At 39.5% G+C, this 14,133-nt stretch overlaps 1 protein-coding gene across 2 annotated transcripts in view; it reads right to left on the reverse strand.

Moving 5' to 3' along the window:
* LOC129247397 (proton-coupled zinc antiporter SLC30A2) overlaps positions 1–14,133 on the reverse strand; it is a 243,889-nt gene that overhangs the window by 155,560 nt on the left and 74,196 nt on the right. Inside the window, exon 1 of one of the 2 annotated variants that reach the window (XM_054886517.1) lies at positions 9,592–10,171. The exons of the other annotated variant lie outside the window; for it this stretch is intronic. Coding sequence (XP_054742492.1) covers positions 9,592–9,634 — 43 coding nt within the window. The 5' untranslated portion in view covers positions 9,635–10,171. Of the gene's footprint in view, positions 1–9,591; positions 10,172–14,133 lie in introns of those variants that run through there. 2 annotated transcript variants of the gene reach the window in all.

A 14,133-nucleotide genomic window follows, 5' to 3' on the forward strand; every position in this document is an offset into this window, starting at 1 on the left:
CTCACCTAACTTGGGAAGTGGCCATCTAGAGACAGCGTTCTGCGAATAGCGAGGCCTCGGTGCCACCGAAAAAGCAGAAGCACAAGCACGGCATGGGTAAACCGAAAAACGGAGACGATGATAGACCTACGACGCCGAAAGCAGCGGCAGATGCCAGAGAAATTGCCAATAAACACCTTATAGTGGCTCTCACTTACCGTAGTGACAAGCTGAGGCGAATGTCGCAGGAACGGTGGAAGGTAGTGAAAATGAAGCTACTGGAAACCCCATTTACGAAAATAGACGCAGAGCTGAACGCGCCCATGCCAGCACTTAACGGATCAGGGTGGTTCAGGGCGTCATAATTATAAAATGCTAGAATGACCCTATGCTCACATGGTTAAAGCAAGCAGTAAAAACGCCTCAAGGCCTGTGGGAGGGGGCATCACTTGAAATTGTTGACCGCAGCTGCACCCCTCAATACCGAAGGAGAAGGTTTTTCATTCCGCGAGTAAGAAAACCGAAAAATGCATTGTGACTACTACAAAGACAAAACACGGACGTGCCAACAGACGACTGGAAAGTGTTGAGCCTGGCAAAACCAGCAACTGGGGATGAAGGCCAGAACTACATTCTCTAGATCAACAAGTCGGCAGAGGACCTGCTTTACGCTCGATTCGGGAGGATGGCTTGGGGAGTTGGTAGCGTGCACCTTCGCCTCAAAAAACGCAACCCGACAGACGACAATTACAACACGCTCGCTGCGGGGAGGTGGCAAAGGATCTCGGTATTGAAGAGATCTTGGAAGCTTTCCTCAATATACAGGAAGTGGAAAAGGGTGAGCTGGAGAAAGTGTGTAACTCCGAGAAGGTTCTGAAGCCAGACGCTGAAGATCCTTCAGATAGATCTCCACAAGAGTAAGAACGCCTCGGCCGAGCTCCTGCTCAACATAGGGAGAGTCGGTTACGATGTGGCTCTAGTCCAGGAACTATGGATAAATGCCTATTACCCTCAAGCATTTGTTGGTGAAGCATTGTAATTTCTGCGAGATCATTTTCGAAACAAACCTCGTTTCACTTTCATTTAGCAGCGTCAATTTGATACATGCGTTGAACATTCTGAGCTTGGTTTTTCTAGAAATTTGCGAGTTGGCCCAAATTTTCTATAAGCGCCCGAATGCAGCTTTTGCCTTGACCAGTAAGAAACCATGTAGTGCTTATGTGCGCCTTGATGCTATTTCACAAATAGGGAGACCTAGAGACCAGGTTTAAACCGACTCCAAATGACAGAAGACAGCAGAAATGTACTCGGAGGTTTGTTATCTAGGTAGAATGTTTTTAAGAATGTGCATGATCTCCACAATCTCTTCGAAGGTACAGCTTGAATATCCACTTATCTGCCCATCTGCAGAAAATCACGATAGCTTTGGCCAACATTTGACGAACAAAGAAGAGGAATTTACAAAGGCACAAGATGATTAATGAAAAGAATTTTCTTACTAACATTAACAGATCACTAGACTATTGGCCATATGGTCATCAGATTCGCAACCGCCAGATTCTATAAAACCTGTAGAGATAAAGCAAAGGTAGGGTCCATTCAGTATCTTCGTTGCTGTAGAGATGAGGAAAAGTTAGATCCAATCCAGCATTTCCGTTGGAAATCCCACCCACTCAAAGAATTTCTCTTAAATTGCTGCGGAACTATTTTTTCGATCTGGCGAATTAGGCACAATCTTCGCGAGGGTGAGGATGACAGAAAAAAGGAATTGAACTCGAAAATCTCCACTGAGTGCCAGAATGAGCCACTGCAACGTAAACTCTCCCTCTCCCTCTCCCTCTCCCTCTCCCCCTCTCTCTCTCTCTCTCTCTCTCTCTCTCTCTCTCTCTCTGTAGACTCAACTCTTTCTCAAAGTAACTCGCCTACCATAACTAACCCAACAGATACACGGCTATTTATTGGACCAACCCCATTTTTTGGCTTTAACAAAAATAATATAAAACAGCAAACCAAAAAATGGATCCAAACTGAAATCAGGAAACACTGGAACAGCACAAGCGGCCTTAATCATTCCAAAAAGTTTTTGAACTTCAATGCCAGCAGAGCAAAATCTGTTTTAACCCTAGATAAAAAGGGGCTCAGACTACTCTGTGGAGCACTTACAGGTCACTTTGCCTGTCATAAACATTTTAACACAATAGAGTTATCTAGTATAAGATTATGCAGGTTCTGCTGGGATGAAGAGGAGTCTATGGAATACTTAATCACCAACTGCGAGGCATTAGGCCACAGGAGACATACCACAGAATCCTGGGCTCGTATCTACTAGAGGAGGAAGACCTACTATCGCTCCCTCCTAAGGAGCTGGTTCGATTTCCGGGTATATAAAATAAATATACATAATTAAGTAATTAGGGGCGCACAATAGATCAATCTGGTCGCAGGGTCGCAGTGCATAAAGGCCTTAGCCTAACCCGTACAACCATTACCATTACCATTACTAACCTGATGTTCAGAGGTTTCTTGAAAGGCAAAGAAAATAGTCAGAATCTACGGATCCAATGCAGCGGATATGTACAATAAAAACAAGTTTTTATATTCCTTTATGGATTAGTATTCCGCACCGCTAACTGATTAATTTTGATCTGCTTTTGCTAGCACTTTTCGTTTCGCTCTGGTAAAAGCCAAACCAGGTCTCAAATTATGATTTTGATACAAAAATCGACTAAATAACTCCTCTTAACTGTACTCTTTTAAGTAGATATGTTTGTGTATGTTTAACTACAACAATTCTTTTCTAGCCAACAGCACCGACGAAAAATCGCCAAACAAAGCAATTGTGACACAACATGCCCAGGACCGGTGTAGCCGCCATTAAGGGTCACCCCCGGAAAAAAATACAGTATGTGCGCCGGCAATGAGGAAAAAGTGGTGAGATGAATCAACAAGAACAGCAGCAACAACAACCAGTTGAACAATAACAACCAGCGGCTTAATACTTGACAATGCAATGCGCGGCCACGTACACAACAACAACATTACCGGAAACGGTCCACCGAGGCGACAGCGACAGCGGCAGGGAAAATGTCGCTTGTTTTTTGGCATGTTGAAAGTAAATTTTCATGTACAACAATGTTGCTCAGCTGCAAGAGTGCACAAAAAAAGTAGTGGCAGCAAAAACAAAGGGCGACAAATGCAACAGCGTTGATAAAGTGGCCAACAGGCGCATTTTTTCTGTTGCACTATTAAAATATTTTCATCCTTATGGTTTTATTGGATTAATACCCCTTTTTTCTGCTAATTTTATAAGCAGTTGAAGGAATGTTAACGCATTGAAAAGATTTTATAAATAAAGCACTAAAAAAGAAGGGCATTGGCTAAAATCTTGGTCTCGGTCAGCCTCTACATACATATATTTCTGTTCGCCTATCGGGAAGAGATCTGTTAGAGATCTGTTCAGTACAGTAAGTTTTCTACGTTTCTTATACTTTATGGTGGAACAGCATAACCATTCAGCTTATTTTCTCTCACATATCGCGGAGGAGCCAAACAATCGGTTCTCTTGTATAAGAGCTCTTAACTCTATGGTATCCGAGCGCTTTCCCACGCAATCGCAATTGGCAACTTGAACATCAGAGTGAATAGAAAAGCAATATTTTATCCCACAGCTGAATTTGTTTAGTTTCGGATGAGCCCCAAAAATATTAATCAGCAGCATCAGCTTAAAGCATAAAATTGTTAGCCGTATTATAGAAAGTGTTTCCAGTATTTTCGGCAAGAGTTTTCTAAATCTTCAACATATTTGAATATTTATTAATATGCCTCTTTGCATGAAACTCGTATCTAGTGATGCCAAAAAACATAAGCATCAAGGAACTAAAATGCATACTGCCAATGATATGATGACATTTATAGCCAAACTCTACCCAGAAAGGCAACAAAAGGAATAACAAAATTAGAAAGCAAAGGAATGAAAAATATTTTCCTTTATTTAGGTACGGCTTTAATGCAATTATGGCTCTTTGGACTAACTCAGAATGTGTTCAACAATGCAGATCCAAAATGGATGGACTCTGCGGAAAAAGGCAGGTCACTATTCACTGGGTACCTGGACATAAGAAAATGGGAGGACCGATGAGTTCGCTAAGGCAGGTATTCGCTTGCCATATTCCCATCATTATCCTTACTGAAAACGGAACTGAATGAGAAACTAGCTCTGGAAACGCAGTCGATATGAGATCACTCAACGATGTACAAAACTGCCAAAATTATGTTAAGATATGGAATACGAAAACTACAAACTTTATTTAATCACTCTCTGGAAAAGGCTTCAAAGTATTGGTTAGAGTATTGACGGAACTACTAACTCACCCTACATCACCCAGCCAAAATAGGATTAGTCCAGAGCGATTCATTTATAGTAAAACATGCAACGAAGCGAATGCTACAGGTACTTTGGAACATCTACTTTGCCACTCTCCTGCTCATTGTAGGACTCGACAAAAAGATCAGCATACTTTTCATCCTTGAAGAATACTGCTGGCAAAAGGCTGAATGGCATTTAAAACTCGCGAAGACATGCATTAAGAATTTAACTATAAAATAATATCTTCGATTACAAATACATAGCACTGGTAGCACAATGGACCCTAGAGTTCTAAGTGGGATCTTTTTACAGTACTGCTTAACTACCTAACCCAGGATGGGCTTTTAAAGACACATCTAACCCAACTCGTTGCCTTTCATGATTAGCCCAGAAGGGGAGGCAAAAACAATTTGGCAGAGGTAAGGATTTGTCTCGACAAATCTGTAGCGATGCCGCTGGTAGCCCCAATTATAAAAAGGATTTGGCGATGTTCTCAATTGTTTACGTTGGCAAGTGAACTTTCGCCTAAAATTAGGAGTAGTGTAGTCCCAATTTCTTAAAACCTTATAAATAGTATTCAGAATGTTTGATTGCTTAAGGTCACAATGTGATTGGCCTGGAGTTTGACATAGAAGTTCTCTAGAAAAGGATTTACTAAAAGTTCTAGAGCCTTTGGATACAACAAGCATCCCGTAGAACTCTTTCTATTTTGCTCCAAGATGAGATCTTTTCGAGTGCTGTGCATCATCCGAAGGTCTAGTAAAAATAATGAATTCAACGATTACAAAATATTCAATTCCACGACAAATACGAGGTGTGGCTAGTAAATATTAAGACTGACACTGCAAAAAATCGTATTTTAATTTCTTATATATTTCCGTAGCCGCCGTAGCCGAATGCGTAAGTGCGTGATTGCCATTCGGGAGTGAGTGTATGACTAAGCAAAATTATAGAAAAAGTTGTTTTCAATATTTCTGCCATGAAAAAGATATTCATAAAAACATTTGCCGTTCAGAATCGGCTTAAAACTGAAGGTACCTCCAATATCTAAAAACACTCCACAAACAGGAGGATGAGCTCGGCCAAACACCCAATAAAGGATGTAAGTGTCAATTATATTTATATTTATATACATATAAGTTCTAGAACCTTTATTTGAGCGCACGCTTTTCGTCCCGGAACAAGCGAAGAAGCATATCGCACTCTTACTAATTAGTTCACTCCAAGATGAGACACTTAAAAAGCTGGCCCCGATACGAAGGTATCATAAAAAAGTAGTGAATTGTGCGATTGCAGTATACAACGAGTCTATATTTGGCAAAGTCATGCAAAGCCAACAATGCTTCATTGGAACACAAAATACGAGGTGGGGCTACTAAATATTAAGACTAACACTGTTAAACATCTTATTTTAATTTTATATATATTTTCTCATTATTAATTTTAATGTACACTCATCCTCTATACCAATAACGCTCCATGTGAATCTTTCATTCTTCGAGACGTATTCCTACTTTGGTTTCCTCAGTCAGCTTCTTCAGGATACGTGCCGCTTTCATTTTCACTTCCATTAACTGTAATTTCCTTTTCCTTTCCATTAACTAAAATCGTTTTCTTTTTAATGCAGATTTTGCCTTAAGCATCAGATTAAAATCGTATGACACAATACCAAAGATACTTGGCTAGAAAACTATCGACAGGCATTACAGACTGAGCCAGAAGAAAGAGCCACTACATTGGATAGAAAAAGCTTCAGCTGGCACACATACTTCAGAGGTCAGTCTCGTTATTTAGTAGCCGTATCTCAAACATGAAATTAAAGTATTTATAACCCCAACTAACAACGCAGAATATTCTACTTCAAACCATTTTTAATAAGCTTTCCCGCATAGGTAAGGTAAGGTTAGATCGTTGAGTCACTTTGATTTAAATGTAAGTAATCTTTTGTGGTACAATTGAGGGGGAGAAGGATATATGAGGTTGTAGGAAGCTGACTTCAGAATGCGGCTTATATTTAAGCTTGACCGCCCCAAAGGCGTAGTTAAAGCCAAAATGACTGATTCTTAACCTCCAGAACGCAGGGCAAGTGATGCGTTCTTGCAAAGATTATTCCTACTCATCCTCTAAACAACTGACGTGAAAGAGACTTGAAGTTGAATTAAGGTAAGATAAGTTATGGTAAGTTAATTTCAGTTAAGGCAAGTTAAGGTACATAAGTTAAGTTCAGTCAACTTCAGGTTCAGGTAAAGGCAAGTTTAGGTAATTTTTTTTTTCCTTGTTCACTCCTCTCGGGAGCATAGGCCCTCGACAAGACTCTTCCATCATAAGCGGTTCTGTGCTCTTGTTTTTGCACCGCCCCATGAGATGTCGGCATCTGCTTGTTCGCGCAGCATGGACCTTCTCCAAGTGTTTGTTGGTCGACCGCGACTTCTGCTTCCTTGTGGGTTCCAGTCCAATGCCATTTTCGTGCTGCTATCTGGTGGTTTTCTTAACGTAAGACCTTTCCATAGCCACTTTTTGCGTTTGATTTGCCTCAGGATGGGTTCCTCGTTCGTTAATCTCCACGGTGAGTCTTTACTGTTGGTGTTTGGCCAGAATATTCTGCAGATGATGCGGAGGCATTTGTTGATGAAGTATTGAATTACTGTGTGAGGGTGGTAGAGATCAGCCATGTTTTCCTTCCGTACAACAATACGGACTTCACTTCCTCCCCAATACTGTATGCATTCGACTGAATGCCGCCCTTGCTTTGTTTAGCCTGCAGTTGAAATCTTCATCCATCCACCATTTGCCGTGATGATGCAGCCGAGGTAGCAGAAGCTTTCAACAAAGTCCCCCGGGCATCCGTCAACCATTACCTGCCTTGCGTTATTGTGGTCTTGGCGGTGTTGACCTCCAGTCCGACAGTGCGTGCCAGCGCGTCAAGTCTGTCCGCCTTTGCTTGCGTGTCAGTCAGTTTGTGAGAGAGTAGGCAGATCTCATCGGCGAAGTCCAGGTCCTCAAGATGTCTGGTGAAACTCCTTACGATGATTTTTTTATACAGGGTCTGTTGGCTCATGACGTCATCAAGGACAATGGCGTAGAGAAGGGGCGACAGAGGTCGACCTTGCCTTGGTAGTGAACGTATCGCTAATATCGCCTTGGTGAAGCACTGCCAGTTCGGAGTTCTCGTAGAGGGCTTTAATGAGGCGAGTTATCTTGGTGGATACTCTCTTACTACTCATTTCCAGCCATATTGCGTCTCGGCTCTCATCTCTTTGCCACACCTGATGGACTTCATCATCAATACGAAGTGACTATCACCACCGTAAGTCAGTCATCGGTCATATTCAACAAATACACATATCCGCCTCCCTCCTCTTCTATCCTTGCTTCCTAGCTTTCTTATCTTCTTTACAATGGTAAAGGACTTTCATCCATTGTGCCCTCTCTGTGGGGAACCATTTCAACTTAACCCAACCTAACCTAACCTAAGTTAAGTTGCTCTAAAACATGTTGTTTTCAGTCACAATGCATTGATGCCTAGCGGACAATGCAAAATAAGAATCTCGGCCGCATTCGTGCATTGAAGCTTTGCTATTCTTAGCGCCTTCGATCCACTCGTAGTCAAAAGGACCTCATGAGTTCGATGCTCTTTTAGATGACATTCAGCCCATTTCACCAGAAACAGACAAAAAGTAGCTTCTTCTTAATTGGCGCGATAACCGCTTACGCGATTTTGACCGAGTTTAACAAAACGCGCCAGTCGTTTCTTTCTCGTGCTAACCGGCGCCAATTGGACACGCCAAGTGAAACCAAGTCCTTCTCCACCTCATTTTTCCAACGCAGAGAAGGTCTTACTCTTCCTCTGCTACCACCAGCTGGTACGGCATCGAATACTTTCAGAGCTGGAGCGTTTGTATCCATTCGGACGACATGACCCAGCCAACGTTTTCGCTGGGCTATGTCTATTTAGTCGTAAAGCTCTAACAGCTCATCGTTCCATCGCCTGCGATATTCGTCGTTGCCAACGTGCAAAGGTCCAAGAATCTTACGCAGAATCATTCTCTCAAACACTCCAAGTGTCGCTCGGATGTTGTCATCGTCCACGCTTCTGCGCCATACATTAGGACGGGCATGATGAGAACCTTGTAAAGTGTTAGTTTTGTTCGTCGAGAGAGGACTTTACTGCTCAGTTGCCTACTTAGTCCAAAGTAGTACTTTTTGGCAAGAGAGATTCTACGTTGGATTTATGGCTGACATTGTTATCGGTGCTAATGCTGGTTTCTAAATAAACGAAGTCTTTTACAACCTCGAAATTATTACTGTCTGCAGTGACGTGGGAGCCGATATGCGAGTTCGCCGACTGTTTGTTTGAAGACAGGAGGTACTTCATTTTGTGCTCGTTCACCACCAGACTCATTCGCTTTGCCTTTTTATCCAGTTTGGAGAAAGCAGAACTAACAGCGCGGTTGTTAAGGCCGATGATATCGATATCATCCAGCCAGCAGTTGCTGACAATGTCCATGTGATGGGTGCCCGTTATGCCTTGAAACCCTGTACCATATTCAGTTAGCACAACCATTTAAAAAAAAACAAAAGGTATCACCAACACAGTAATTTTTTATATACTAAGTTGCAATTTTTTGTTGCTCAGATTTGTATGGCCGCAGCTGTTTCAGCAGTGCCATACATTGTCTTTCTCTTTTATGGGTTGTATTGGCGCAGCATCCACATAAAGACAATTAATTTAGACTTGTTAATATTATACATACATACACATATACATTAGGCCGGGTCGATTTATGGGGAGGCAAAAAAATCGCCCATTGCTCTGTGAAAATCGTATTCTAGGGATCAAAATAAGAAACTTTGCCGAATTCTGATGTCCCCCAACTTGGGTCGAACTTTTTAGTTTATTTTCTCATGTAAAGGCCAAAAATGGTGATATTTTGAAATTATTGTATGGGGAACCCCCAGGTGAGTTCCAGGGGTTGCGACACTGGCATGGGTGGATCGGCCGTCCAAAGTTAGTGGGGGTCGGTCATACATTTGGACTCGATTGGAGCACTCTAAATGGGTCAAAGTGCGATTTTTCGTTTGACCCAAATTGGATGACATCAGAATTCGTTTTAGAGGTATGGTTCCTTCGGCAAAGTTTCTTATTTTGATCCCTAGAATACGATTTTCACAGAGCAATGAGCGATTTTTAAATCGACCCGCCCTTATATACATATATTCCAAATCAAATAAAATTAAACAATTACCTGCTTTGGCAACATTGCCGTTCATTTCAATGCGAATTTCCATTTTTATCACACAAATTTCACTAGGGAATCGCAACGTAAACTAATAACACCAAAAATAATAAATACACGTGGTAAAGTAGTTTTGCTGTGTGAAACTTTTTTATTGAAAATTTACTTATTTCACGTTTTTTTTTTCAGAAACACAATAACTATTGTTTACAAGCAACAAAAACAAATCTCACGTGGGTAATTATTTCGCAAATTTTGCTATAAAGAACTAATTCGCTGGCTCAGTTACTGTAGATAGTACGAACGCGCTTGAGTAGCAGTTGAGCTATTAGTGACTAGCAACATTTTAGTAAACAACTTAATTTGTACTTTTTGATTAGTAATTACTTCAATATTTACTTCGAGTAATTCTTAAAATTCTACTTTTTCATTCACTGTTGCTGAAACTCAAATCCATAATTAAATTCATTTACTCCCGATCGCGCGTAATCACAGTTTGTTCAACTGGCGACGATCACTGGTAACAAACGAAAAAGAGGCAACAAAACCAATAACTTTGTTGCATCAGAACATTTCGCAAGCGTAGAATGCGCCACCAACGACGCGCGAGACGTAACTGAAGATGGGCAAAGCATTACCTCCGGTCAATAGCCGGCATTCGACACAATCGTCAAATGTAGTATTGAATGAAATGTAATCCGTTGTTCAGTAGACATTAATTGGAAGTATTTTGTTAGCAAATTGCCGCTGTTAAACGCCGTTGAGCACAGGCCGTAGGCAGTAACGAAAGATTGTGATCGGTTGAGGCGTCAAGCGATAGTTAGTTTACACATGCGAAAGGGTAGCAGTTTTCGTTTTCATTTCTTAATAACAAATTCAAGACTGCAATTGAAAAAACTAGCATTCGGTAGGGCCCGAGCTCGAAAGAAATAGGCACGAAACACTGAAATGATAGAAAAAGTTTCTCTTAATAGCAGTAGCGCCTCGGCGTGTGTTTTTGCCATGAAAAAGCTTCTCATGAAAACTCATCCGCCGTTTAGAGGCGAAGAAAATTGTAGGTACCCCCACTTGTGAAAAAAATATCAAACAGAACACCACAAATAAGAAGAAGAGTTCTGTCAAACACCCAATAAAGGGTTTAAGGTGTCCTAGATACTTAAGTATTATATGATACGAGATGATACATTGTTTTAAATCATTAAATCATGATAAAAAATTATTTAAAAGCCAAATTGGATGATTAATTTTGCACCACCTTGTGTTATGATATTTTTTGATAAATTTCTCTATTGAACATGTTATTGGAAACCTAACTGTTTATTAAGTTAACCTTCGATTTTAACTATAAAAGTCCGATTTTTTTCTTATTTTAATAATTAAAGGTTGTGTTTGAATGTTATTAACTCACCGTCCATCGAGTGAAGCGAAAAAATGCCTACATTTTCAAAAAATAGTTAATATTGCATCTTCCTCTACGAATTAAATTGCATCGCTCCTTCGTTACCTACCTTCTGTTTTAGCAACAAGAAAAAGTTCGCATTTTGCCGTGGTTAAAAAAGGAAAATGAGGCCGTAGAAAGCGGCTTGCCAAAGCACAATTAAAACATTGGCTCGGGAGTTGCGGTTTCTCATTAGGGGTTTTAGGAAATGCTCTCACGAATAAAAAAATATCCCATCATCAGATCGAAAAAGCATAGATGTGAATTCTGTCCTCTGAAAAACAATGCAAAAAACCAATTTTTCCAAATCACTGCCAGACAATTTTGATGGAATGCGTAGAGTAAATATATTAAATTTTGGGTAAGGAATTTTTATGTTTGTTGTTGCTTTTTCCAATGTTTTTTTTTATGAAATGTAATTTTTTATACAGTTTACTAAAACAATCAAAGATTTCACATAAGCCTGATTCTAAGCCATTCTAAGGCTAATGTAATTAAATAGACTCCGCAAGTGGTCCTCCATAAAAAAATGTATTTCAAGATCATATTTAGTATCCAGCATAATTCAGAAGTTCAAAAAAAACTCATCAAAAATGTATGAAAAAAATGAAAATTTGTATCAGAAATAAGACCAGTTATTTCGAGAACGAGTTGTAATAGATAAAAATGTTTCATCGTATAAGGATCTGAGAAGTTGAAGCTGTTACGTCTAACAAAGCCCAAGATCGAATTTGATTTTGAGATAATATAATTGGCATGACTTGAGAATGAAAAATGTGAGTCAAAAATTACACCAATACCTTTGATCTAGTTCACAAATTGGAGGATATTATTAGGCCTAAGCCACGCAGAGACCATTTTGGTTCATAACAATGCCAGATCACAGTCCTATTTAGCGAAAATATGCATCACTTAAGATGCGCGTACTGTTCGCGAATTTTAGGAGTCGCTCAAGCTCCAGTTCAGGGATAGATTTTAGCTTTTATCAGGTATCTGTCCCCTATACCTGTAAAATTTCGAAAACAAAAATTTTATATAATCCTTTAAGAATATGTCAGAAAAAAATTTTAGAACGTAAATTTAAGTATTTCTTATATTATAGATCGTCAACCGTGACGACTCTCATCTTTGCGTTCGTGCACTGGGAGAGGTATCGTTACGTTGCCGACTTTAGACGCGTTTTTCTCAAAACTATATTTTTCGAATTGGCGGACACGATAACTCAAAAAGTTATTGACCGATCTCCCTGAAATTTTGAACACGTCTTTTTTATGATATTAATTCTAATTGAATTTACAAGTTTTCGAAAATTTAAAATAATTTTTTCGAAGCAAAAATAGTAGAAAAATTCGCCCCAAAATTCATTTTTTTGTTTAAGCATTTTATTCCGCGATTTTTTTCCATTTTTGTTTAATTCATATAGAAATTATGACATAAATAAACAAAAAGTATTTTGGTTTTTTGTATTCAGGTTACTGACGCCGATGATACAAAACCCGCCGATTGAGGAGCCCCACTGCGACCTTCCTGGAAAAATTGAGAGTACATCCGCCATTTTAAATGATTAGAATAAAAAAAAATTATATTATTTTAAGGTACAAATAAACTGTATGCCAATTTTGAAAAAAAAAAATGTAGACTTCTTCATTTTAAATAATTTTAATGAAAATCAGAGAAAATATGGTCATTTACAGGTATCTGTCCCCTTAAAAGCTGAGAGTGCCCAAGTAGCATAGTCTAGATTTCGAGAGTGCTGAACAGTAGCATAGAAGATGCTCCAGGGTTTCTCTTGTACTCGGCTCATTACACTTCCTGCAAACGTCGTTAAGGCTAAAATTTAGCTTTTAGGCTTGTGGTGCAACTAGGCAGTGCCCTGTTTCTTCTATCGAACGATATAACCGATTTAGTATACTTGTCATCGTATACATCTTTACACATGATCCTGGCAACTTTGTTATTGGTTAAGCTAAGTCGTCTGCTTTTTGGCTTTCTTAAGGGGGGAAGCTGGTCTAGAATTTTGAAAAAATCGAAAAATTTGTTTTTGTCTTAAAAGGTGCTTTAGGGTCTTAGAAATAATATACCAAATGAGGGATGCCAGCAAAAATGTCTAAATGCCCAAATTTTTCATTCGACGGCAGTGCCTCGCAGGTATGCCCCGAACGCTATTTACAACTTTAAACGCGTTTTTCTCGAAATCACTTTTTTTAAACTGGTCGAAGACATAACTCGAACAAATCTTTACCGATTCTTACGAAATTTTGACAATACATTCGAAATACCTTTCTCCGGAGACGTACGTAGGATTTTTTATTTATATTACATAGTTTTTTTTTAATCAACAATTTTATGTCGTTCTTTATAGTGAAAATTGTAACTTTTTGTTCAAACGTGCACCATTTCGCGAAAAAACAAAATATCGGATAAATCCTACGTACGTCTCTTTCTGTTGTTATATAGAAACTAACAAAATTTTATTTTTTGATCCAGGACAAAAATTAAGGAGTTTACGTCTTCGGCAATGGACCCACTAGAAAAAAAGGCGCCTTAGGAGAACTGCTGGACAGCGGCCATTTTGAAATTAATTCAGACGAAAAATTTTGTATTTGTACCATGAAAGCTATATTATTAAACCTATTTCACAGATTTTCGATTGATTCCTTTGTTGAGTCAAAATAAATTCATAAAATATGCCCATTTTTTGCGCTCTAGACCAGCTTCCCCCCTTAACATGCGTTCCTCTAGTTGTTTTTGAATTGTGCGCAGGGGTTTAAGTAGATATTTGACTTGTTTGATCCCATGCAAGTCTGCTGCCTTCTTAGCTACTCTATCCACTGTCTCATTTCCCTCTAAGCCTTCATGCCCAGGAACCCAATAAACACAAAGCCTGCGGTTACGAGCAAGCTTGTAAATTTCTTCCTTAAATTCATGGACATATTTTGATGATACACAGTATGAACACTACCTTGAGGTCCTCCAGAAGTGTCAATGAAGGGAGCAAAAAATTCACCCGCAATTGTAACAAGAAAACTCCTTTCACTTGGATAAGATTCTAACCATAGAAGAAAAACCCGGTGTAAGCCAAGAGAGCCCAGTTTACACAAAATAATTCTATG

Source organism: Anastrepha obliqua, chromosome 5 (assembly GCF_027943255.1).
Source record: "Anastrepha obliqua isolate idAnaObli1 chromosome 5, idAnaObli1_1.0, whole genome shotgun sequence".
In the NCBI taxonomy this organism is placed as follows: domain Eukaryota; kingdom Metazoa; phylum Arthropoda; class Insecta; order Diptera; family Tephritidae; genus Anastrepha; species Anastrepha obliqua.